Source organism: Pogona vitticeps, chromosome 4 (assembly GCF_051106095.1).
Source record: "Pogona vitticeps strain Pit_001003342236 chromosome 4, PviZW2.1, whole genome shotgun sequence".
Lineage (NCBI taxonomy): Eukaryota > Metazoa > Chordata > Lepidosauria > Squamata > Agamidae > Pogona > Pogona vitticeps.
Genome location: NC_135786.1, coordinates 196,404,819 through 196,432,451, shown reverse-complemented (window position 1 = coordinate 196,432,451; position 27,633 = coordinate 196,404,819). Strand labels below are relative to the sequence as shown.

The 27,633-nt window shown below is 43.5% G+C and overlaps 1 protein-coding gene across 2 annotated transcripts in view; it reads left to right on the top strand.

Annotated features, from left to right (window-relative positions):
• The first annotated feature begins 1,343 nt into the window (after positions 1-1,343).
• The window catches only part of LOC110089703 (epidermal retinol dehydrogenase 2), a 38,317-nt gene continuing 12,027 nt past the window's right edge, over positions 1,344-27,633 (top strand). For both annotated transcript variants that reach the window (XM_072998946.2, XM_072998947.2), the window contains exons 1-4: positions 1,344-1,475; positions 13,739-14,085; positions 21,349-21,480; positions 25,625-25,724. In XM_072998946.2, the coding sequence (XP_072855047.1) occupies positions 13,765-14,085; positions 21,349-21,480; positions 25,625-25,724 (553 nt within the window). In that variant the 5' untranslated portion in view covers positions 1,344-1,475; positions 13,739-13,764. The remainder of the gene's footprint in view (positions 1,476-13,738; positions 14,086-21,348; positions 21,481-25,624; positions 25,725-27,633) is intronic.

Here is a 27,633-nt window from a genome sequence, read left to right as displayed (position 1 = left end):
TTTGGCCATCTCATGAGAAGAGAAGACTCCCTGGAAAAGACCCTGATGTTGGGAAAGTGTAAAGGCAAGAGGAGAAGGGGACGACAGAGGACGAGATGGTTGGACAGTGTCATTGAAATTGACCCAAGTCCAGGAGGCAGTGGAAGACAGGGGGCCTGGTGTGCTCTGGTTCATGGGGTCACAAAGAGGCACACAGGGGGAAGTGGGAGAGCAGGACTTCTGGGTTGGTTCAGCCAGGGCAGTACCGTAGAGGGCAAGATCTGTGGATTGGAGCATTGAATTGTGAGGTTCTGCAGAGCAGTGGGGGAAAGGGTTTGGGCACCCGTGTGGCAGAAAAGAGCAACATTGCACAGACCTTTCATTGGGTTTGAGCAAAATATACTCAACAAGTTGCTAGCATCCCAAAGCACTTGGATAGCTCCAAAGCAGAGGAACACCAATTCTTGTCAAAAGCAATGGAGCCTCCATGAGGCCAAGGCAGAACACAAGATCAAGCTGGGCTGAACAGGTGACTTGGGCACTTAGTTACGGTGAGCAGTTAGTTGGGACAATACTACCATATGCTGGGGGCCTCTCTCTCTCTCTCTCTCTCTCTCTCTCTCTCTCCTTAAAACTACTACAGTATTTAAAACTACTGTACAAACAGTGAAGAAGGAGGCATCTTACATCATTGAGGCAAAGATCAATATTGAGGCAAAGGCCCTTCTTTGCCTTGGGTGCCCCCCTCCCCAGAGTGACTTGCTTTGCAGGGATCGCTGCGAGGAGGGGGCGTTTGCCAGGGCGGGGGGGGGAGTCAGGTAGGCAGAGCGGGGCAGCAACAGCCGCGAGGAGAGGAATGCGGAGACGGCGTGCTGGGGGGTACACGGCCCCGAAGAAGGGCGAACCAAGAACCACCCTCACCAACCTGCCCGTGCGCCTTATGGGGGGGGGGGAGGCTGCCTCCATTTCCCTTCCTCACCTCGCAATCACCGCCCCCGCGCCCCCCCTTGCGTGCCTGAAAAGCCACCAAACGTTTCATGCAGTTTGTTCGGACCACACACGGTTTAAAAACCGAGGCTTCCAGCAGGAAGGGGCGGCGGCGGTTCCTTGCTTTAACCGCGGGGACCCTGAGGCAGGGCTAGGCGGGAGGGCGCTCATATGGGAGCAGGCGATACCCAGCCCCTTAGGAGGGGGGAGGCAACTTAGTCAAAGGCGGGAGGCTTGGAGGGGGTGGCAACGGGGCTGCAGGCCAGCGGGATCTGGAAAGTGACGCCTGCACACCGCGGAGAGTGGCGATGGTTCCCGAAGCACCCTAAGGCACCGTTTTCCTCCGCGCCCGCCTCCCCGGAGGGGAAGGAGCAGGCCATGGGGCGAAGGGGCGGATCTTCACCCCGCCGGCTTCCTAGGACGCCTGCGCCAGCCGGGGCTTCCTCCTCTGCCTTGCACCGAGTCGGCTGCGGTGGCTAAGCTGTGCGGATCTTGCGGCTTCCCCGGCGGTAATATGGCGTGGAGGAGGGGAGGGAGCTGGGAGGGCTGGCGAGGAGGGGGGAAAGGAAGCGATCGAGAGATCGATTCCCCCCCACCCCCTGATCGATCTCCTGGGCGCAGCCTGAGGGCAGGGGCTGGGACATCTAGCCGGAGCTGGGTGCGAGGGTTGCGCAGCTGTCAAGCCCGCCGACGCCCTACTAGCGGTCGTTGCCTGGGCTTCTTGTTTGGATCGCGCAGCTCCTCTGCACTCTGCGGAGCTTGGGCAGGCAACTCGGAACGGGGGGGGGGGTGGTAAACCGTAGGATCTGCCCCTTTCCCCGGACCGTGTCGATCCGCGTTCAGGCCGACGGCAGCTAAACTTCCTTACATTATCATTTCTTGGGAAGTCCAGGAATTCAAAAGAGTTGCGTAGACGGGGAAGGGCTAGCCAGTCGCGAAAGGGAGCGTGCTCCAGGGCTGCCTGAAGCTGAACAGCTTGGGAAATCCTCTGTTTTTAAGAGAGAGGCTTATTTTCTAGACATGTTGGGCACTGGGGAGCGAAGGTGGTTCCCCCTTCCCCCCCCCCCGGGGAATTCCACGGAAATTACTAGGAAATCTCTAGGTTGCTACTTTTTGGAGGAAAAGGATTAAGAAGATAAGGGGAAGCTTTCTCCTCGACTGGTGATCCTCGGGGTTGCCTTTGTGAAGCTGGAAAGGTTGTGTACGCGTGGTGTCCCCTTCAGGAAACGCTCTCCTGAAATTAACACGGTCTCTGAACCGCCCGAAAGCGCTCCAGCTGCTGAGCGACTTTGGACTGTGTAGCAAAGCAAGAGCGGGGAGCTTATCTACTTTGACTCCATCTAGGGAGGCAAAGTACTTTCTGCGAGCGCCCAAAGAAGCCTTTTGTTTGACAAGGGTCAGCTGAACCATACGGCGTATCCTGTCTAAACAATACTAAAGTACTGTGAATCGGGTTAAAGGGGAGCGCTTTCCTAGTTCCGTTGATTTCAGCCTGCAATTGCTTGCCGAAATCGCTGGGATCAGAGCTGGAAGGTCTACTCCAGGCAGTGGGACTTAACTTAAGTAAATATACATAAGGACTGTGCTGTAAAAGTGCTTAGCTTTTAGGCTGTGTCGTATCCTTTCTGACTCTTAAACAATTATTTAGATAATTTGAGCATGATCTTCAAATCTGGCAGAAGGGGAGGTCAGTAATACTGTCTGTGTGGACTTTTCATTGTTTACTACTGAGCATATACATATTCTTTCACAATTGTCCAGTCTTGACTGTTGATTAGCTAGAAAATATATCTAAACTACACACAGCATTAAATTCAAATTATGTATCTATTTTTAAAAATCTATTAATAAACAATCAATAAAATATACCCAAAATATCATACAATTACATTGACATACGGAAAAAAAGGGAAAGGGGAAAATAAATAGGACTATACATACAGTACTTCTCTAAACTTGTGCTCCCTTCACTTTCAGGACTATTCCTCTATTCACATGTTGATTTCTATTGTTATTTACTTGCTTATTATTACCTATTGTATTATTGCCCAAATTCTCTCCAGAAATACAGTGAGCCTCAGTTTTTCTGCCAAAGTGTATAAATGTGTGAACCTGAGCTGGATTGTGACAGTTGTACACAGGTGTGTGTGTGTGTGTGTGTGTGTGTGTGTGTGTGTGTGTGTGTGTTATGTGCCATCAAGTTAGAATTCACTTAGAGCAACCCTAACAGGGCTTTTAAGGCAAGTGGAATATTTAAGAAGTGGTTTTATCAATGGCACACACTTAAGTTTCCATGGCTAAGCAGGGATTTGAACCCAGGTCTTCTGAGTCCTAGTCCATCACTCAATCCATTACAACAGGTTAAAGCTTTCTTCATATAGCCACCCTCCTTAAATTCCCACATTGCAGGTCATGGGGAAACGAATGTGGTTTATTTTTTTCATTTTAGCCCTAAAATGAATTCAACTATGGGGAGATGTCTGGGAATGAACATGTAAAGTTCTCCTAGTGATGTATGATGGTTTCAAGCTGGTCTGGACCCATACCTGCTCATTTGGGCGTGAGAAAGAAAAGGAGGCTCAGCTTGGCAGTGTTTAATCCTCTGTCAGTCAGCTTTTCTAAGCTGTTGGTATGCATTTAGGCAATAATCAATCAACACATTTCACTGTGCAGAAATGAGATGGGACAGAGGGGACCGACTGACCGTGTGCTCAGCATGTAAGTCATGTTAAATGCTGTGGGACCTGTGGCTAAGTAAAATGCATCAGTCCCAAGCTAGTGATAGAGATCATGTAACAATTCACAAAATACTTCATACTTAGTAGTGCCAATGGCAAAATGCAGAACATTCGTTTGTGTATTGCAGCATCAGTGTATTCGCTTTTATGACAATGTACTTTCGTTAAGCAGTACTTTCTGGATTTATGTATTTGTAATCAATACTGCAAAAATGCTGTACGCCGCCCAGAAGCCACTGGCAATGGTGCGGCTAAAAATATTGTAAATAAATAAATAAATAAAAACTATTTTAAAATCATTGAGAAACTTCTAGTGATGTGGAATATGGCAGACAGGTGATTAGCCATGTGAAACATAATTGGTATATAGAGATGTGTAGGGCCAGAAGGAAAAAAAAGGGGGGGGGAGATGAGATACAGGTTCTTCTGAATGTTCTCATTCCATCCTTAAAAGCCTTTACATTTCTACTATAGGTTCCAATGTTTTTCCAGAAACAACTCAAGGCTAAATACATATGGCACAAAAGGAGTGAATGCAATAAACCCACATAATTTTTAAGTAAATAACAGAGCAGGGGAAGCAGGAACTGCCTGGGGACTGGGCTAATTTTAAAGAGATTAATTTTGATATCAGTATGCTACCTTTGACCTTTTCTTATTTGTTATTCTTCTGGTTGTCAGAGGCTGATCATAGTTATTCCAACCTTCCACTTGGCAACTCTAAACTGTTATGCTGAGTTGTACCTTGACTAGTGTCCAAAGTTCCTCAGCCCATAGGGTCCTATAGATCTTTGCCCATTTAATGTACTTTAAATAATCAACTTTCACAGTCTGTTTTTTTTCTTATTACATAAGCAAAGTATTTTTTGTTGTTTAGTCATTAAGTCGTGTCTGACTCTTCATGACCCCATGCACCAGAGCCAGGCCCTCTTGTCTTCCACTGCCTCCCAGAGCTGGTCAAATTCATGTTGGTTGCTTTGATGACACTGTCCAACCATCTCATCCTCTGTCATCCCCTTCTTTTCTTGCCCTCACACTTTCCCAATATCAGGGTCTTTTCCAGGGAGTCTTCTCCTCTCATGAGATGGCCAAAGTACTGGAGCTTCAGCTTCAGGATCTTTCCTTCCAGTGAACACTCAGGGTTGATATCTTTAAAAATGGATAGGTTTGTTCTCCTTGCAGTCCAGGGGACTCTCAAGAACCTCCTCCAACACCACAATTCAAAAGCATCAATTCTTCGGCAGTCAGCCTTCTTTATGGTCCAGCTCACGCTTCCATATATCACTACAGGAAAAACCATAGCTTTGACTATGCAGAACCTTTCTTGTCAAGGTGATGTCTCTGCTTTTTAAGACACTATTGAGGTTTGTCATTGCTTTCCTCCCAAGAAGCAGGCGTCTTTTCATTTCGTGGCTGCTTTCACGATCTGCGGTGATCATGCAGCCCAAGAAAGTAAAATCTGTCATTGCCTCCTTATCTTCCCCTTCTATTTGCCAGGAGTTGATGGGACCGGTGGCCATGATCTTAGATTTTTTGATGTTGAGTTTCAGACCGGTTTTTGCGCTCTCTTTCACCCTCATTACAAGGTTCGTTAATTCCTCCTCACTTTCTGCCATCAGAGTGGTATCATCTGCATATCGGAGGTTGTTGATATTTCTTCCGGCAATCTTAATTCCAGTTTGGGATTCCTCCAGTCCAGCCCTTTGCATGATGCATTCTGCACGTATTCTGCAAGTATTTTAGTTTTTTGCATTTTTTGCATTTTATTTTTTCTTGGTCTTTATTCAAGCTCAGTGCTATTTCATTAACCACTCTCTGGAATGAGGATGTTCTTAGCATCCTGTGCCAAATGTACATTTCAAGTACTTCTTTTATATATATAAAGGGGCACACACAGACATACCCCTCTGTTGAAGTCCATTAGAATAAACTGAGAATACATATCATCATACTGTGTGCATTGTCAAAGATAATTGTATGTTTTGATCTATAGTAAATAATGTGATCAGAATGTCAGGTTGGGGGACTCTGGTGCCTGAACCTCTCTTCCTAAGCATCCTAGAGAACATTATAGACCTCCAGGGGAAAAGTAGGAGACTCACCACAGCAGGCATTTATCCCAAAGAGTTGTCCAGTATAACCCAGAGGAATATTTTGTACCTTGTACAATTTACTATTATCTTCGATGACCCCATGCGAGGCAGAGACATGGAATGTCCAAGAAAACTTCTACTTCTTTTTATTGAACAGGCACATGCAAGCAGATATAAATGTGTTATATTAGTTTTATCTATTGGATATCCAAAGAATGTAACTGTTAACACTTAATACAATGTTTTAGGAATGTAACTATGAAAACTTAATACATTAAATTGAAAATATAAGTAACTACTCTAACAAAACTTAAAAGTGCTTTAACAAAAAGCAGTATGGTGCTTAAGAGTGGAATAATAAGACTGTAACTAAAATGTTACAAATACTTAATAATAAAAAAGTATTACAAAGGCATGCTCTCTAAGTTATAAAAATAATTCTCAAGTCTCATCTACATAAATATCTTAAAGGACTATGTAAGTAATAGACTAGAACATGAGCAATTATAAAATCTCATCAGCATATAGTAAAAAAAATCTTACCACCACCCCCCCTGCAGAGTTTTCTCCCATTTATTTATTTGATTTATACCCCGCCTGTCTGGCCCACCGGGCCACTCTAGGCGGCTTCCAATATAAAATCAGATAATAAAAACATAGGCAAATACATAATAATCAAACAACAACAGCAGTAAAATAAAGAAGGAAAAGTAAGAGAGAAATCAAGAATTGGCTGCAGGGAAGGCCTGGATAAACAGCCATGTTTCTAGTTGGGTTTATAGATGCCCAGCATGGGGGCCGCGCAAATCTCCGGAGGGAGATTGTTCCAGAGGCGAGGAGCCACTGCCAAGAAGGCCTGGTTTTGTGTTTTCCCCTTCCGGGCCTCTCTCGGCATCAGGCTCCTCAGCCTCACCTCCTGACTCACGCGGGTGATCCGGGTAGACCTTGGTGGGAGGAGGCCTTCCGCCAAATATCGAGGTCCTAAACCATTTAGGGCCTTATAAGTAAGCATTAAAACTTTGAAGTTGACACGGAAACAGATGGGCAGCCAATGCAATGCAGCCAGTGTTGGAGAGATGTGTTGGTATTTCCTCACTCCTGTAAGGAGCCTGGCCACCACATTCTGCACCACCTGAAGTTTCCGTGTCAGCCTCGGTAGTGAGCGCCCCCATGTCGAGATAGGGTCGCAGCCGGGCAATCCGCCAGGGATGGAAAAATGCATGAGCGTCAGGTCCAAATATATGCCCAGGCTGCGGACCCCACTCTTTGCGGCCAAGGTGGCCCCCCCAAAGTGAGTCACCCAAGCCACCTACCACGGGGGCACCCACCCTCAGAACTTCCGTCTTGTCCAGGTTCAGTCTTAGCCCGTTCTCCTGCATCCATTGCAGTACGACCCCCAGGCAGCACTGAAGGGAAAGGACAGCATCACCTCAGTTGGTGAAAAGGAGATGTAGAGCTGGGTGTCGTTGGCATATTCATGACACGAAGCCCCACATCACCTAATGACCCCGTCCAGCGGCCTCATATAGATGTTAAACAGCATTGGGGAGATAATCGACCCCTGTGGAACCCCACAATTGAGACTCCACGGGGCCGAGACGCTCTCCCCAAGCTGTACTCTCTGGGGACGGTCCCCCAAGAAGGAACAGAGCCAGGCGAGTGCTGAGCCACCAATTCCCAACTCGGAGAGCCTCCCCAGGAGGATACCGTGGTCGACGGTATCGAAGGCCGCCAAGATGTCGAGGAGGACCAGCAGAGAGATTTTGTCCCTGTCGGCCTCTCTCAACAGGTCATCGTACAGGGTGACCAATGCCGTCTCAGTACCGTGGCGCGGCCTGAAGCCTGTCTGAAATGGATCCAGGGCATCTGTTTCGTCCAGGTGAGCCTGGAGCTGATCGGCCACCACCCACTCGACTACTTTGCTCATGAAAGAAACATTGGCGACGGGCCTATAATTGCCAATTTTGTCCACCACCAAACTAGGTTTCTTTCTTATGGGCCTAATGAGTGTCTCCTTGAGAGCAGATGGAAACCTGCCCTCAAGGAAAGACTCATTTATTATTGCTGGGGCCCGTTCTGTTGTTATCGGCCTGGCTGCTTTGATTAGCCAGGCCGGGCAAGGGTCAAGGGAGGAGGTGGTGGCTCGACAGCGATCAAGCACCCTGGTGACAGAGTCAGGCATTACAGGCTGAAAAGAATCGAAAGTCACCGGGCAAGACGGAGCGCTGGACATCTCTGCTCGACTCTGTTTTTAAACACGGAGAGAGCTCCCGGCAGATGGCCTCCACTTTAGATTTTAAAAAGGCTGTAAACTGGTCAGGGGAAAAACTAGGGGGAGGCCTATCACCTGAACCAGTTCCGGATAGGTCGCACACTATACGGAATACCTCCGCCTGCTTGTTGGACGCTTTGCTCATCTGGTTAGCGAAGAAAGATCTACATGCAGCCTTTACCTTAGTCAGGTAAAGGTTAGTTGCGCCCCTGATAGCAATCTAGTTATAATCCGTTGGGTTCTTCCTCCACCTACGCCCTAGCCTTCTCCTATGTCGCTTCATCGCTTGGAGCTCCTGATTAAACCAGGGTGCAGGCCGAGCACTGAGCCAGAGAGGGCATTTAGGTGCAATCGTGTCTATAGCCCTAGTGGCAGCAGTAGACCAGCAATCAACCAGAGCCTCGACAGGAGCGCCAGCCAGGTCAGCCGAAACACCTCTCATGGCCTCCTGGAATCCAACAGGACCCAGTAGCCTTTGAGGTCGGACCATAGAAATAGGTCCTTGCTCCCTGCCAGGGGGAATGCCACTGAGAGGTTACATTTTATTATGTGGTGATCTGACCATGACAAGGGACCAACACAAGGTCAGTCACCACCAGACCACACTCACTCCAATTAGTGGAAAAAACCAGGTCTAACGTATGGCCACCCATGTGGGTGGGGCCGATGACATGTTGGGACATGTTCAAGGAAGCCATGGTTTACAAGAATTGAAGAGCTGACCCTGTGGTCTCTGCCCCCGCGTGCACGTTGAAATCACCCAAGACCAAAAGCCTCGGGGATCCCAACAATGCCGCGGAGACAAAGTCGCCCAGCTCCGGTAGGGAAGTGGCTGGGTCGCGGGGAGCGCAGTAACCCAGCAAAATCCCAATACCATCCCTAGCCCCTATCGACACGTGGAGTGCCTCTAGACCTGGCTTTACCACCGAGGAGTTGGATTTGTAGACAATGGCTACTCCCCCCCCCCCGTTCTCCTTCCTAATGTTGTTTGCTCCTTGTCCTTGTATCTTCTCTGGCCTTTATTTATACCCTTATCTCCCCTTCATCCACAACCAGCAATCCTTTCTGCTGAGTCTGGAGGTACAAGGGCTTCATGCACAAAGATAAATTTTATAATAGGACTTTCTATTCTTCCTGCACATCCTGTAACTTTTGTTGTTGTTTAGATGTTTAGTCATGTCCGACTCTTCATGACCCCATGGACCAGAGCACGCCAGGCCCTCCTGTCTTCCACTGCCTCCCGGAGTTGGGTCAAATTCATGTTCTTAGCTTCGATTACACTGCCTAACTATCTCATATTCTGTTGTCCCCTTCTCCTCTTGCCCTCACACTTTCCCAACATCAGGGTCTTGTAACTGCAAGAGCTTTTAATTCAGAATCTAGCAAGCTGCCACTATGATGATAAGCACTGTAGTTCATCAGGCAAAATCCAAAGAAACAAAATAAGACAAAAGCATGTGGCACCTTAAAGAGTAACAATTATATTTTAATGTAAGCTGTCGTGGACACGTCCACTTTGTCAGACATACAGAAACAGAATGAAATTTTGAATTAAATATCAGTTTTACAAGTAGAACGTTCTAAATCATTGGCCCTTGTGTGTACAGTACATCTACATGCAGTAATTTATGGCCTAAGTTGTTTTAGGGTATTGTTGTAAACACTCATCTAGGAGACAGAAAAAGACACCAGACCTGAGCAAAGATGACGAGGGATAGAGGAGAGAGAGAAGAAGGGGTATGGGGAATGGTTGGAAGACTAGAGGTTCAGTTAAACCTCAAGAGGGAGAAAAGGAATATATAAGAGAAGATAGCAGAGGACTCACGTGTGTTAATGTAGGGAATATTGACAGTTTTTACATCTGAGCCTTGTGATGAGTGATAGGCTTGGTAGATATGAAGAAAATAACAGTGGCAATAAATAACAGCAGAAGTATTACATTTGGAAATGAGTTACGAAACCTAGGGTTATAGTCAATTCATGTATATGGGTATCCATCATGCATATAAATTTTATCTCAACTGTTTCCCTCTGTATAGTTGTGACTAAGATTTGCAAAGCTGGAGGAAGAAAGGCTTGTAAAATAAACAATCTGATACTACTCCAGGGTACTAAAACAACAGAGTATAGTTGCTACAAAGAATGAATGATATAGGACTTGCAAATGCCATCTCTGGCCATATTAACACATTGCAAGATAAACACATACAACTGTCAGCTATGGAAAAAAAATATTTTTGCAAGGCGAGGTTATCATACCATGAATTTACTTGCAGATTTGGCTGGAGAGCTGGTTGACTCATTGTTTTGCACTTATTCTTGATAAACTTCTGTTCAACCCTCATTTTAAAAGTATAACATACATTTTCAGGACTGCATTTTCTCCAGCACCCCCTTCATTATTTTTGTACAAAATATTACATTTTTACACCAAGGTATTTGAACTTCTGTTTGCTTCCTTTATGAACCAGGTTTTCAGGTAAGAATTAAGTCTGATGTCATTCTTCATGTGCCTGGACATTAAGCAAACTACTACTGTACTTTAGCACCTTAAAATCAGGGTTGGTGAGCATTTGCCCATCCAGATATACCAATAGTTCGCACCTTGCCTGGCCATTTGCCAGTTTGGCTAGAGCTGATGAAAGCAACATCTGGAAGTTAATCAAGTTCACTAGCCCTAGTGTAGAAACTGAAATAAGTTTGTTCTGGTTACTTAAGTTTTTAATAGCAACTGAATTGGTTGGCCTTGATATTTTTAAAAGATATACATTGTGTACTTCATACTGTTATTGGATGCCTTGATTTGTTCTTAATGATTTTGAACATTTTGCTGACTCATGCTTTCTCAGAGGCTGTTCTGGTAGAAAGAAAGGACAGAACAATCTTAAATGAAATACTATTTTATCAAAACTTCAAATATAAAAAAGAAAAATATCCATAGTAATACTTAGAGCATTAAGATTATAATGAGGCCATACTTTCAGGATCTGAGGTTCTCGTGAACCTCAGATCTATTCTATGTGGCACATATAGGGATAAGGACTATTTTAAGAAACATGTGATAAAGATGTAAAAAACCTGGCAAAAACATAGTAACTAATTAGGAAAAATTATCCTGAAACTTAAATATCTCAAAAGCAAACATGCATGACACTAAGAGCAAAGTTTTCATGAAAAACTGGAGGTCCATTTGTTTGGAAACAGAGTGCCTGTCCTTACAACAAAGCTTGTTGTTAGAGGAGGTAGCCGTGCTAGTCTGTGCAAGCATTATCAGGCAAAATCCAAAGAAACAAAACAAAAAAGACAAAAGCATGTGGCGCCTTAAAGACTAAACTATTTTGCCTAAAACGCTTGTCTTCTGTGTAGTTCCTCTGCTACTGCTTAAGCATGGGTTAGTTGTTTAGTTTAGTTTAGTTTAGTTTTTGGAAGCACATGCAATTGAAATCAGGAGAATTGATGTCTAAATTAATCTAGTCAAGACTGATGAACTAGTGATAAAAACCCATTACGCAACCGAGATTTTAATCCAAGTGGCATGTGCTTTAGCAAGACTTTTGTGACTGGCTAATCAAAACATTGAGATGTTGAATTGCAGAAAAGAGGGAAGAGAATGGGGATTGGGCAAGAAAAGCAGGATGAAGAGTAAAACCTGAGAACCTAGGATGGGTGTATGTGGTAGGCTGATTTGGACAAAATGAAATTAGGAATAATTATCTCAAATTGCCACCTACCACTTTCTGTGGCATATGTTATCAAAACTTGGAACAAACCTGTCCCAGGTCTGACTGTGTAGCATCCACTCCACTGTTCATCAGTGTCCCAATCTGTTTCAGTGATTTCTAACATGATGTTAGCAAAGTCTAGTACAGTTGAGCACAGGTCATCATAACAAACATGGGATGGTCTTGATAAGCGACTGGTATACATGGTAAAGGTAAAGGTTCCCCTTGACAATTTTTGTCCAGTCGTGTTCGACTCATCCCCGTTTCCAAGCCATAGAGCCAGCGTTTTGTCCGAAGACAATCTTCCGTGGTCACATGGCCAGTGCAACTTAGAGACATGGAATGCTGTTACCTTCCCACCAAGGTGGTCCCTATTTATCTACTTGCATTTGCATGCTTTTGAACTGCTAGGTTGGCGGGAGCTGGGACAAGCGACGGGAGCTCACTCCGTCGTGTGGATTCGATCTTACGACTGCTTGGTCTTCTGACCCTGCAGCACAGGCTTCTGCGGTTTAGCCCGCAGCGCCACCACATCCCATGTATACATGTATATGATGTATATCCTTAATCTAGTGTTTCCAGCTGAGTGTGAAACTGGGAGTCTGCAATGGAGGTGCCTTCTCAGTGGCATTTATAGTCATAGTGACTATTCCTCACTGCAGTGGTGGTGGGCCTACTAAAATGTTCCACTCCAGCAGCTGTACAGCACTGAAAGGATTCTTGACATCATTCCAGCCTCAAATGGTATACATGGTAAAGCAGAGCTTTTCTGGGTAGTTAGCAAGTTTTCAAAATCAGATGTAGGTGGGGATGTGGTAAAACCTTGGACGTGTATTACAATAAATTTGCATGGAATTTTAAATATAACATTTTTCACCTTTCTACACCGCACTCGATGCCATCATAGCGACAGTCCTAATGAAGGTATCCTGAGCCGTGCCTCGTTTCCTTTTGTGAGGCTGGTTTCTTCCAGGAGTGAAACCTTAATGATCTAGACATCATGCATGGTAAACTGTGGTAATCACCTATATTATGAAAGCCTTCGCGGATACAAATCACCTATATTCTTGAGCCTTATCCATCCTGGCAATATGGATGGATAAGGCTCAAGCTGGGTAAGGCTAGTTAATGCCTCCTTACAAACAGGTGCCAATAGCCTCAAAAGAGGAGGCCATGCATTGATTCTTTAAGAAACCCATTTAAATCTGGAAGACTTTAACAACTAACCATTGAGTTGCGAGTATCTGCCTTTGAGGTAAGATTTATAAAAAAAGGAGATGTGTTGGTTTGTTTAAGATGTTAGAAAGGGTTGAGCAGTTTCTAAATGGTTTTGAAGGAACTATTATACTGACCCACTGTAGCCTGGCTTCAGACCTGGGTTTGGTGCTGAAATGGGTTTGCTCACTCTGATAGAATGATTTTATTGCAGGAGAGATGGGGGAACATGACTGCTGATAATCCTTGATCTCTCAGTGACATTTGCTTCTTGTTGATCATACAGTGGACCCTCGACTTACAGACGGCTCAACTTACAGACTTTTCGAGTTACAGACTTTTCTGGCCGCAAAATTTAGATTCGACTTGCAGCCAGAGAATCGACTTACAGACCAGAAAAAAAAACAAAATGGAACAAAAATAGAATAAAAACTGCCAGTTATGGGATTAATCGGTTTTCAATGCATTGTAGGTTAATGGAGATTCAACCTACAGACTTTTCGACTTGCAGCCACCATTCCAATACGGATTAATTCCGTAAGTAGAGGGTCCACTGTAGTATCTTGCTAGACCAACTATAGAATATGGGTTTGTGGAGCACTCATGAAATTCTCTTCCCAATCTTTCTAAACACAAATGGGATACGGTTGATTTTGGCTATCAATATGGAGTTAAAGTTTGACATACAGTATTGACAGGTAGCGCTAACTGATGTTTTTAATTGCTCAACAGCTAGTTGGAAAAGATCTTTCTCCAACATGAATGCCTTCCTGGAGACACTCAGATTCATTGTGCTGACTGTATATTTTTTACTGGAGTCCATCTTTTTGTTATTTATTCCTGTGCGGAAGAAGAATGTTGCTGGTGAGATAGTGCTTATAACTGGAGCTGGAAGTGGTATTGGAAGACTTATGGCTTTAAAATTCGCTCGTCTTGGAGCCACTTTAGTTCTTTGGGATATCAATTTAGAAGGAAATAAAGAGACTGCCAGACTGGCAAGAAAAGCTGGAGCTGTGAGAGTACATGAATACATTTGTGACTGCAGCAAAAGGCAAGAGACCTATCGAGCAGCAGATCAGGTAACTATTTTTCTATTGTGTATAACACGACCTAGTTATGTTGGGTTCTCCTTTTGTGCCATGTTAATAACTTAGAAATTGAAACAGTAGGTGTGGTTTCATGGATGAGGATGAAACCCTCAAGAGAGGGTAGAAAGGAAGAACTTTCCATTTCTTAGATGAGACTTGCCTCCAGATCCCTAGAAAATAAAATATATATTTCAAAAATATTCCTTTCTTGTTTTTAATCAAGTCTAGCTCTGGCAGAAGCAGAAATGTTAGGCAAAATATGAGTCACTATTCTGTCTGTTTTGTGAACTGTTGGCCTCCTGACAGACTTCCAGTGTTTTTACCCTTGTAAAGTGTAGCAGTAGCACACATAGTATGTTGGTTAATTTTACAACCATGACAAACCATTGCACAAGCGGTTGTGATATTAGTGGAACTGTGGAATCCCATACATAGGGGAAAGTTCTTCATGCTCTGTTGCATAAGTGGTTTCATAGCCTCAGAGAATGTGGAACTGATATCCTCATTTCGCAAGTTGAGCCTAGCGCCAATGAAGACCTAAGGCAAAGGGGGTGCAAGTGACCAGGGAAACAACAAGCAACAGGGCAGGCAAGTCCAAGAGATGGGAAGTAAGTGGGGTGTGCATGCTCTGGCATACAGACCACAGAGAAAGCACTGGTGGTGGTGTTCACCCTTCATGGAAGGCTGCCAACCACTGGCTGTCCACACTGAAAATGTTTGCTCCCTTCTCTGAGCAATGAACATTCCCAGGATCCCAAGGAATTAATCTGATCCACCGTGCCCAAAGAAATAATCAGCTATGCTGTTGCAAAGGGCAACTGCCTCAGGGCCCGATCCAGTATAGCCTCTCTGCCAACAGACATCAAATATAGGGAGGACCACCACAGGTGTGACATCATGTTGTTCTGTAACGTCAGGGAAGCAATCAAGGGTGACTGTATACTGCACAGTCACCATCTTAATAGCTGTCCACCTAGGGATATGAGACTTGCCACCCGTGCACTGCCACATCTGGAAATGAAGCTTTATTTGAGTGAATTTACATTCATCCAGGCCCTATATTCTGTGATGTGCCTTATTGATGCTGCATGCGTCAATGTCTGTATGCATCTGTAGAGATGAGATAGGGAAATAGTGAATATTCATCATCACATGAAAAATGGAAGGGAAATATTGTTGAAAAATGTGATGCACAGAGCACACATGTGGAAGAAATACTGTTCAGTGGGATGCCTGCTCAAATAACTTCTCACCTTTGACATCTTGACTATGTGGGCATCATGGGTGCCAGCTATGAACAGTGCACATACATTGATGGAAAGACATCTCGTGTTGCACATATACTGAGTGTTGAGGCTGTGGACTTGTTGCGTTCCACAGCCTTGGAATGCCAACATGGGATTATGAGCACATGTGTACTGTCCACCTGGCACATCATGTTGGGTATATGTATTAGCAAGTAGAACAAGTCTTTTGCAATAGGAGGCTTAGCTTTCCCATCTGGGTAAAGGTAAAACCAACTCACATGGCAGAGCATAGCATGCAGCAACTGTGGAAGGCATGCACTGACAACTGTTTGGATGCAATAGATTCCTAGAATCTACCACCTAGAAAGGAGCCCATGGCCAGGACTGTTAGGGCAACAAGGATGTGCTGAAGTAGGTCATCTTATACTTGGTTGTACTGGGTTTTGATGAGACCTCAGGACGGTCAGGAAATTGTTCAGTGCTTGCCAAATTTGTGCCGGCTGTAAGCATTCTTCCTTTGACAGATACCTGATGTGCGTGTGTCACCTGATTGTTCTGGTCATGCACCATAGGTGACCATTAGGGCAGACAGAAACATTTACAAAAATTGCAACCAGCCCCGGAATGATGCTGTCTTGGGCCACACTGTATGGCCAGCTGGAAGAGAGACCTCGCTGGTCCAAGGAGCACTACCCTAAGAGTACTATAATGGCAGCTGTTGGTAGCAACCAGGTAGAAAAGGACAGGCAGCTGTGCTGGCTATCAGCAGTAGAAAACAGTTGTGCCACCAAATGGCATGATATTCTGACATGTCACAAGGACTGGTTCTTTGGTTATGCAATCCCTACACGAGCGCAAGCTGGCATCGTAGCTCTTTTCAGGAAAGTCCCCAGCTCAGAAGAATGGGCCATCTGACACTTACCAGCATCCATTGTCCACAGGTACAGCAACCACTACACAGACATTAGTGCTCCCTTGCATGATAACCTGGCTGGAGCACCATAGGCATTCCCAATACCATCCTTTTAAGCCCTGCCCCTACCCCTATACAGTAACACTGCTGTTGCCACCCACTACCCCCTAATATGTACTTCAGGAGACTATTTAGTACAGCCAGCCAGTCAGCAGCTTCCTGCAATGTCCCCCTTATCTCTTCTGACAGTTCTCCACAAGTAAAGTGAGATGGCCTCTGGTGAGGCCAGCAAAGAATGGCCAATTCATCCATCCTTGGCTTGAGGAGGTTGTGAAAGCCCAGTAATGGTACAGTTTTGAAATAGTTTCAGATTTCCACGATGGTTTCATATCTTCACGTACGTTAACTAATTTCAAATTGTTTTATTGTATTCTGTTCTAAGATACCATGATACAGAATGGGGCAAAGATAATGCGGTTGATATTGCATCACTAAGTTATCTCCACCTAGCAATTTGATATGAGCAAAGAAGTCCTGCATATTTGCAAATAATTACTTGTTTGCTTAAGTAGGGATTAATTGTGTAGTGACAAGAACTGAAGGATCTGTATGCAAATAATAATTGAACTAGATGAAAAGTCTCAATAGCTTTTGCTTAAACCAGTATTGCTGGTTTTGTCTTTACACGTCCACCTACACACACAGGATTCCTCATTCAACCTATTCACACACATACATACACTCCACAGTTACATGGGACATCTTGTTTTTCATTTTCCTCTGCATTTCTCCCCAGAGTCCTTCTGCCTCTCTTCTGCTCTCCCTTCATGAGTCGCTTTCTAAACCCTATCTTCTTTCACCATGGGGAGTGAAAAAGAAAAGCCTCCAAAACTGGAGAAGACAGCTGAATGTTTCAGACCCTAAAGGAAAAATTTCAGGAAGCAAGTGGTAGTTAGAGGAAAGTTTATCTCATGATCCCTGAGCCTAGACTCCTTCCTATAACTACTCTGCTGTGCTACCTTCCACTTTCTCTGAGTGGAGCACCTCAGAACAAGCACGTAGGGGAGAGTCTACGAATCCTAGCTGGGATCCTACACCAACATGCCTTCAAATGCTCAGCAATGTGTGATCTAGGAATTGCTTCTACCTGCTCCTACTGACTTCAGTATTACCAATTCAGTACCTTAACCAAGGCAAGATTTAGAAAATTAGTACTACATTTCACCTCTCAGTCACTGTTCAGACACTGGCATGAAAGGATATGTAAAATTTATTTTAAAAGAAATAAGAAGAGGCTGGACTGGATGAATCTCAAGCCGGAATTAAGATTGCCGGAAGAAATATCAAGAACCTCAGATATGCAGATGATGCCACTCTGATGGCAGAAAGTGAAGAGGATTTAAAGAACCTCTTAATGAGGGTGAAAGAGGAGTGCCAAAAATGGTCTGAACCACAACATCAAAAAAACTAAGATCATCACCACTGGCCCCATCACCTCCTGGGAAATAGAAGGGGAAGATAGGGAGGCAGTGACAGATTTTACTTTCTTGATCACTGCAGATGGTGACAGCAGCCATGAAATCAAAAGCTGCTTGCTTCTTGGGAGGAAAGTGATGACAAACCTAGACAGCATCTTAAAAAGCAGAGACATCACCTTGCTGACCAAAGTCCACATAGTCAAAGCTATGGTTTTTCCAGTAGTGATGTATGGAAATGAGAGCTGGACCATAAAGAAGGCTGACCGCCGAAGAACTGATGCTTTTGAATTGTGGTGCTGGGGGAGACTCTTGAGAGTCCCCTGGACTGCAAGGAGAACAAACTTATCAATTCTAAAGGAAATCAACCCTGTATGCTCACTGGAAGGACAGATCCTGAAGCTGAGGCTCCAATACTTTGGCCATCTCATGAAAAGAGAAGACTCCCTGGAAAAGATCCTGATGTTAGGAAAGTGTGAAGGAAAGAGGAGAAGGGGATGACAGAGGATGAGATGGTTGGACAGGGTCATCGAAGCTACCAACATGAATTTGACCAAACTCTGGGAGGCAGTGGAAGACTGGAGGGCCTGGCATGCTTTGGTCAGTGGGGTCACGAAGAGTCAGACTCAATGACTAAACAACAAAAGAAGAGAAACGGACAATTCAAAAGATAGGAAGAGCTCCCAATCCCAAAGAACTGTGGGTACAGGATTACAACATACAAAACAGAAACAAGAAAATAATAAACACTAATTTATCTCATACCTAAGTAGCGTAATGGACCAAAACTGAGAAGAAACTCTTTGTGTCACCCAGGAACAAGTTCTTCAACAGTGCACAGAGTACTACTCATGAGTAACACAGTCACAATTAATGAAGCACAGCTTCCCCCAGCCATACTAAGCTTCAGAAGACTCAAATTCTGAATTCTCCCTTACTCTAGAGAACGCCACATTGGCACCTAAGCTGACCATTACATAATTACTCTTTACCTTTTTTGATCATTCTTACATGCTTCCTTTGCAGCTTTGAAATCTGCATGCCCTCTGATGGGACAGCATGACAGCTTTCATATTCAGATACAACCATTTGGTCACTTTGATGTACAAAAGAGATTAACTAAAGAAAAAAGTTTGAGCATTAGGCTTCTCTTTGAAGTCGTCTTGATCTCAAGGCTCCTTTGAAGTAATATAGGGCAGGGATGCAGGAACAGGAGACTGGAAAAGAGGTAAGAACCAGCTATCTTCCAAGGTAACGTTTATATTCTCATGCCCCTATAGGCAGTCAGAAGAGTCCATAAATTGTATTTCATTGTCTTAATCTTTTCCTAGTCCTAATCCAGTCTGAGCTCCACATGCTTAATTTCAAATAAAAGAAATTTAACTCATCTCTCTGCGTTCAATGGCATTATTCTGAGTTCAGTGGCATTCAGCAGGGATATCTCCCTCCACCTGCAACCCTTGATTCCATGCAGAAACAGATAGTTGTTATGACTATCTCCTGTATGGTAGTTAAACCTCTATCCTGGATCAACCAGTTTCCTAATCCCCCCCCCCCCATTAAACTGGGGTGTGGGAGCCCTTGAAAAGAGTAAAATTATTCTTTTTATCTCCAGTGGGTGGTGCCTGGTGAAACGTATTTATTTTTTAGTTGAAATAAACCCAACCAAACTCCACAGATGTCTACCCCACAGCTGCTACCCCTACTTGAAATTCTTGGAGAAAAACTAGAGAAATTAAAACAACAAAAGCTTGACTTCAGAAAGTGATTTTTCAACAGACTCATAGGAACAAAAGCGGCTGTAGGAATCTGGATGAGTTGCAAAATAAGGAACACTGGGCAAAACAGTCAGAGGACAATTGACTCTAGGCCTGTCTTGTTCTTGCTTCCATTTCATCCATTTCTAGGGCTCTTGGAGTCAGATTTTAACCTTCAGAGAAGGAATGAGGAATTGCCTTATTCAGAATGATATATCCCTGCCTGCCAGGCCATCCTGGGATGTTCTGCACATATGCAAGAAATACACATGCCAAGTTCTTGTTTGTTCTTTGAACGTAGAGTTGGAGCCCAGACAAGTGTGCCTCCCTGTGAGATACAGTTCGCAGTATTCAGGGTTTTGCTTAGTCTTTGCTGCAAAAAGTAAGGGGATGACATCTCCTCCCTCCAGTGACCTGGGATAACTACACCTGTAGTCAAGATAGTAGATCCCACATCCACATTATGCAAAATAATTTATCTGAAATATAGTAAGATAGTTTTGTACCATATGTTCAAAAGGAGTCTCCCCGAAGAATGTGAGGGATATGGAGGCATTTGGGTCTCCTCTGGGCAGTAACAATACCCTATTAGCTGATCCTTGCACTCCAGAAGCACCACTGGATTCCTTCCAACATGAACAAATAAAATAAGGAAACCACAAGAAAACAGATATTTGAGAACCTCTTGCTGCTTTTTTAAGTGCCTTTAAAAGAGCATTGCATATGAAGCTTTTCTTGCTGGGGAAGGAAAGCCCTAGTGTGAGAAAACTGAGGCTTTTTAAAGAAAGCTGATACAGCAAGAATAAATGTTAATAGTAAGAATCCTACTAGTAAGTTGTTTTATAACTTGTGACAGAATTTTTTGTTCTAAATTGTTGTTGTTTAGTCGTTAAGTCATGTCTGACTCTTTGTGACCCCAGGGACCAGAGGACGCCAGCCCCTCCTGTCTTCCACTGCCTCCCGGAGTTTGGTCAAATTCATGTTGGCAGCTTCGATGACCCTATCCAACCATCTCATCCTCTATCATCCCCTTCTCCTCTTACCTTCACACTTTCCCAACATCAGGGTCTTTTCCAGGGAGTTTTCCTCTCATGAGATGGCCAAAGTATTGGAGCCTCAGCTTCAGGATCTGTCCTTCCAGTGAGCACTTAGGGTTCATTTCCTTCAGAATTGATAGGTTTGCTCTCCTTGCAGTCCAGGGGACTCTCAAGAGTCTCCTCCAGCACCACAGTCCAAAAGCATCAATTCTTCGGCAGTCAGCTTTCTTTATGGTCCAGCTCTCATTTCCATAAATTGCTACTGGAAAAACCATAGCTTTGGCTATGTGGACTTCTATCGGCAAGGTGATGTCTCTGCTTTTTAAGATGCTGTCTAGGTTTGTCATCGCTTTCCTCCCAAGAAGCAGCGTCTTTTCATTTCGGGGCTGCTGTCACCATCTGCAGTGATCATGGAGACCAAGAAAGTAAAACCTGTCACTACTTCCATATCTTACCCTTCTATTTGCCAGGAGGTGATGGAACCAGTGGCCATGATCTTAGGTTTTTTTATGTTAAGCTACAGACCGTTTTTTGCACTCCCCTCTTTCACCTTCATTACAAGTTTCCTTAATTCCTTACTTTCTGCTATCAGAGTGGTATCATCTGCATATCTGAGGTTGTTGATATTTCTTCCGGCTGAGCGTCCTTTCGGCTTTGGCCCAACCACTTCATTAGCTCTGGAGCTACTTGTACTTTCTCTGAATTACTCAAGCCCTTTCGCCATGACAAGGCAGCAATCCGTGAAGTGTTTTTTCTAAATGTGTACATTTATTAAACAAAATATCATGATTCAGAAAATATTTCAATAGCTTATGTTTGTTTTAGGTGAAAAAGGAAGTTGGTGATGTCAGTATCTTGATTAACAATGCTGGCATTGTAACGGGAAAGAAATTCTTGGATGCTCCCGATTTGCTGATAGAAAAAACAATGGAAGTGAACACAATGGCACATTTTTGGGTAAGGAATTTTATGATTGCCTTTTGAAATATGTGGAGGTAGATTTGAATTTGGATTGGTTCTTGATTGCTAAAGAACACTCTTTACAGCACTTACCACATCATAGGACTCATACGTTTATCTTCCAGTATTTCACAGAATTCAGGCTGAGAGGCTGACTAGACTGGCTGTTTAGCCCACTGTTTGGGCTACTAAAGGGATGGGCTGGTCTGCTCTTAAAAACCATGCCTTTGCTAAATTGCACCAGCACATCCACAGGGTATTCCTACCCACACCATTCTGGCCCCTCCACTTGTCTGATGCTGGTAGGTTGGTTTTGGTTTGGATCAGCTCCAGCCTGTGTGATGTCCAGAATACTGTACATCCAAGATAAACCTTTCTCTTCCAATTACCAATTTTGTAAGATGGCTTAATAAGCAAGCCATTTCAAGATATTGGCAAAATAATTTCTTCCCCTGCTAGTCAGAGGGCAAGGGAAATGAAAAAATATTTTGACTGTATGTCAACTATCACTGATGTGCTGCATCAGTTATACAAAAATTTAAAAATCTTTTCTTTGCCTCATCTTAAAGGGCCAGCCAAGAAACCACCTGCAGTGGCTTCAGATGCAAGCAGTATGTAGAAATTGTCACATGCTTCAACGATATTATATAATCAGATACAGGTTTTTCCAAACCATTAGAAGCCCACAAACATTTATTTTTTTAAAAAAAAAATTAAATCCTTATAGTGTCTATCAAAGAATGTGTATGAAATTATTGCATGGAAAATTACTAATTTAGTTCAGAGTAACAAACACTGAAAGAAGAATTGTTTAGAGACAGACATTAAACACAGTATTTCAGAATATCTGGAAGTTGAGTCATGGCAATTGGACTTCTTATCAGGTTGAAATCTTTTGCTACTCAACCAAGTAGCTTCTTCAGACTGAGGAGAGTTGGTAGGAGACCCCTGATAATATCCTCCACGTTGGTTTCACTTCCCCCTGGAAACCAATGTGGAGGATATATCTGGGATCTCCTATCAACTGTCTTCAGACTGATGACTTGAATGAGTAGCGAAATATTTCAACCTAACAAGAAAGAAGTTCAGTTGCCATGACTCAACTCCCAGATAACCTCACCTGGATGAGTGAGGATCTTCACAGAAATATTACTTTTTACTTTTTTACTCCAGAATACTGAAAAAAATCCTGCAATGTTAAACAGAACCATAGATATTGGACATGTTGTTGCACAAATACTAGAGAACCACTCATCAGAATTTGAGGATATGAGTTATATCAACATAAGCCGCCTAGAGTGGATGAGTCACCCAGATAGGCGGGGTATAAATCAAATAAATAAATAAAATAATTTTAATACACGAACAAATGCCATCACATAGGAAAAGCAGTGACCCTGGCAGATCTTGATAGTTATAGATAAGGAGGGGAAAGATTTTATCCTGGCAATCTTTAGCCTTTGTTGCCCACTACGTGCAAGCATAGACAAAGAAATAATTGTGCAAGAATTCTCAAATATTTGAAGCTAGTAATCTGGTATCCTTCAAACAGTTTGAATTATTGCTCCCTGCTGCTAGTGTAGCTGCACCCTAAATTAAATGCTAAGTTAATTAGCTCAGATTAAGAGATGGGCAGGGCAGAATTTCCTGCAGAAAATGACTCAGACATGAAGTCTTAATGAAATCTCATTAACATCGATTCTTAATGGAAAATTTGCAAACAGCAACACCAGCTTGGGATTCAGAAGAAACTAGAACTCCGTCAAGCTCACTTCTGCCCTAGTGTGAATCAGTAGACAATATTTTTGAAAACATTTAAATTAGTTTTTTTTTTTAATGAAACGGGAAAATAATAAACATGGTTTCTGGAGTGGAAAGTGCTTCTCATCAAATTCTTAGGGAATTCTTTAGCATAAAGATATGTATTAATCAATAGACATTAAATACTTTAAACCAATGGTTCCCAACCTTGGGTCTCCGGACGTTCTTGGACTACAACTCCCAGAAATTCTGGGCAGTGGTGAAGGCTTCTAAGAGTTTAGTCCAGGAACATCTGGGCGCCAAGGTTTGGGAACCACTGCCTTCATCAGACCAATGCTATCTAGCTTGTGTATGTTTATTTAGAAAGAAACAATGTGAAAAAAATGCCTTCTGGTGTCTGTGACTGCTTCTAGATTACATTGGTGCAGATAAACATCATTTGCTGGTTTTGTTCTCTTCGTCTTTTAAGTTTCATTTCTCAAAATATCATTCCAGGATGCCCAAGAAATAGGTTTCACATTCACTTCTTTCTGTAACAATTTGAAACTTAGCCTTTTGTTTTCTAATACAAAGACTAAATGGGACTCCAAATATTAGGAATTATTATTACAGATATTTGGAACTATCCGATTTGAATATGTTAAGATGAATCAGATATCAGATTCTAAATATTTATGAATCCAAATAAACATCCCTAATGGAATATTTCATTAATCGGTTAAAATTTTCAAATCATGTATGCCGTATTGATTGTCTTTATTCCTAGTTTCTGTGGAGCTGAGAATTGTTTTGGGTCTGTGATAGATGACAAAAACTTGGAAAAGATAATTTGTGGGTTTGTGCTTAATACTTACAACAAAGCATAGCTCTTTGTGTGCTGTTGGTTCCTGCCATGTTTGGCCATTGCCACACAGCCTGAACTGATGAAGTCCAACATCCCTCGTACCAAGTCCTGAAAACAGTCCATTATGATTATTGTGAAAGCCAATCTGGTGTAATAAACAGAGGATTAGATGAGGACTTGGGAAATCTGAGTTCAAATCCCTGGACCGTCACTGGAGGATGGTAATTGTAAACCAGTTTGAACATCTCAGGTACACCTGAAAGCCTATTAAGTCACTGTAAGTCAGAAGTAATTTGACTGCACATAAAGAACTATGAGAGCTCACTCAGCAGGTTGGAGGTGGAGGAGAGAGACGCAAGGTGTATGGTTTCGAGACACATAGTTCAACAATCTGTTCTTCATGAGATGGTCTAAAAAGTATATTGTACTGCACTGCAACAGGAGAAAATGATGGTGGTTTTCCCTGGTATTTTTTAAAAAATCTCCATATTAAGTCTGTCTCTCTGCTACTCCTTAAGTCAGGGCATTAAGGTCAAGAGTATTAATTTAAAAAAAACTTCAAAAGAAATTCATTCTTAAAATCAACAACAAAGATTTCCATCAACATTCTTAAATTCAAAGAGAAAATACTTGGTAAGAGGCTGCAGAAAAAAATTATGCCTGTGATTTTGGTGTTGGTGCCCCCTGGTGGGCAATCAAGGAAGAAGCAGAAGTAGAGAGGCAGTTATTTCCCATACTAGACTAAAAGCACTTTTCACCAGGTCAGAGCCCACCAAAAGCGTACTGTTGAACTAGTTGTCATCTAAGGGGAGAAGAGGAATTCAGTTAGCTCAAAAAAATCTGTGTGAAGAGTAGCTATACACAGCTTTTCATCTTGCATATTTTTGCCAGATGGGTCTGATGAGAGAACATGTTGCTAAATATTTACAGTACTTTGGATCCAACATCTCCAAGTTCTGACAACAGTAAAGTCTCAGTTGTAAAAAGATAAAAACTGAGGAAAGCTCCCACAATTAAAAAGAAACTGTAAAAGTATTAGATACTGGCCAATAGTTAAGTAAGTAAATTGTAAGGAAGACAAAAATTAGAAATGTATGCAAATCTGTATTACTAAAACCTAAGTAGTGAAATCCTGTTGCTGCATAAGGTTGATGACATGATCAGCTACAATTTTTTGGAGAAAATTTCAATTCCTTCCTCACCCAACCTCCTTGGGATTCCATTTATGAAGGAGAAGCCATTGGGAACTATGGGGGGGGGAAAGGAGGGAATATTTAAGTTTCAAAACTCGCCACCCCCAGGATGATTTTACCAGCTGCAATTTTCAGAAATTAAAAACTGCTCTGTCTCTCTCTCTCTCTCTCTCTCTCTCACACACACACACACACACACACACACACAGAGAGAGAGAGAGAGAGAGAGAGAGAGTCATGGTTAGGCTGTATTCCTTGTCTCAACCAATACAAAAGCACATAACAATCATATGTCTATTGGCTATAATACAACTACTGTAGTTGTGTGGTTTTTTCTCCACAGACTGCCAAAGCATTTCTTCCAGCCATGATGGCCTCTAATCATGGACACGTGGTGACTATTGCAAGTTCAGCTGGGTTATTTGGTGTCAGTGGATTGGCAGGTTAGTACACAGCAGATGCGCTGAAGAAAAATCTGAAGATACCACTCAAGCCCTTGGGTTTTTTAGCACTGGTCTGTAGACCATGGTTTGGAAAGAATATGCAAGAGATTACTCTTATGGAAAAGCAAAGGACAATGTCCCATCCCTGCACCTTGGAGGGCTGCTCCTGCAACCCCCCACCTCAATTTGTACCTTCTAGTGTCTGGAAAAGGTTTTATTTCTTTACAGTATTTTTTTAAAATGGAGTTTTGGGGCCCATGAGCTGGTGAAAACCCTTTAAAAAATGAGAAAAGAGTCCACAGTATGTCTGAGAGAACACAAGGATTTTCAGCCAACTTTTTTTCACTGTTTACACAACTTTGGGGGGAGGGGATTTGAGGCCTGCAGAGTGGATTAACTGACTATTTGAGTTAATCCCAAAGACTCATTTCATTCAATATTCATTAGGTGCCAAATCTTGGCTCTTACATCAAGTATCGTAACACATCATTCATTCATTTGGCTTTTACCCCGCCTATCTAGATTCAAACAAATCTACTTTGGGTGGCTTACAGTCCAAGCAGTATAAACCAAGAATTAAAACAGACAACATCCAAACAAAAAAGAGAAGTAAGTAACGTCCAAGATGGAAAAACACAGGGAACTAAGTGATAGAAGGGCGGAAAGGCCTGCCTCAAGAACCAAGTCTTTAGCTTGTTCTTAAAAACTACCAGTGAGGGTGCCAGATGAATTTCGAGGGGCAAGATGTTCCAGAGGCAAGGGGCCACCGCTGAGAAGGCCCAGTTTCTAGTTCTCTCCTTTCGGGCCTCTCTCAAAGTCAAGCCCCTCAACTGCCCAGCCTGGCTAGATCAAGTGACACGAGTAGAGCTAGGTGGGAGAAGGCACTCTGCCAGCTATCAAGGTCCTAAACCATTTAGGGCTTTATATGTAAGCATTAATACCTTGAAGCCAATGCAGAAATGAATGGGCAACCACTGTAAGGCCACCAGAGTGGGTGAAATGTGATGATATTTTTCCAACCCAGTTAATAGTTTGGTGGCCATGTTCTGGAATATTTGTAGTTTCCTCATCAATCTCAAGGGCAGCCTCATGTAGAGTGCATGGACCAGAGTGGTGAGCACCCCATCAGGATAGGAGCGCAGCTGAAGATGTAGATGGGCGGTATGGATCACAGACATTACCTGGGACTCCATGGTATGCGCTGGGTCAAGATGGACCCCCAGGCTGCAGACCGGCTTCAGCCTCAGTCCATTATGCAGTACAGCCCCCAGGCAGCGCTCAAGGGACGCAACAGCACCCACTGCTGTTGGAAAAAAGATGTAGAACTGTAGAAAGTAACAGGCTGGGGGAGGCATCTTTGGTCTGGACATGATAAGCAGTAGAGGTGGGCACGAACCTCAGCTCAGAGGTTCATGCCAGTTCATACATACAACACCCCAGCTGCCGCACATTCCCTTCCCCCACCTCCCCAGCCAATGATCTACACACCAGCCGGCATGTGCTCCTCTCCTCCTCTTCAGCTGCCCAACCATTCCTCAGGAAGAGAGCAGGTTTGCCTGTCCTGTCTCTTTGTCTGACCAGCTAAGGAAGCCAGGCAGGGAAGCCTGTGCTCCTGCTGGAGACTGGTCCAACAGTTGTTGTGGGTTTTTCGGGCTCTTTGGCCGTGTTCTGAAGGTTGTTCTTCCTAACATTTTGCCAGTCTCTGTGGCCGGTATCTTCAGAGGACAGCACTCTGTGCTCTGGTGCTGTCCTCCGAAGATGCCGGCTACAGAGACTGGCGAAACGTTAGGAAGAACAACATTCAGAACACAGCCAAAGAGCCTGAAAAACCCACAACAACCATTAGTTCCCGGCCGTGAAAGCCTTCGCGAATACACTGGTCAAACAGCTGATGAGTGGGGGATCCATC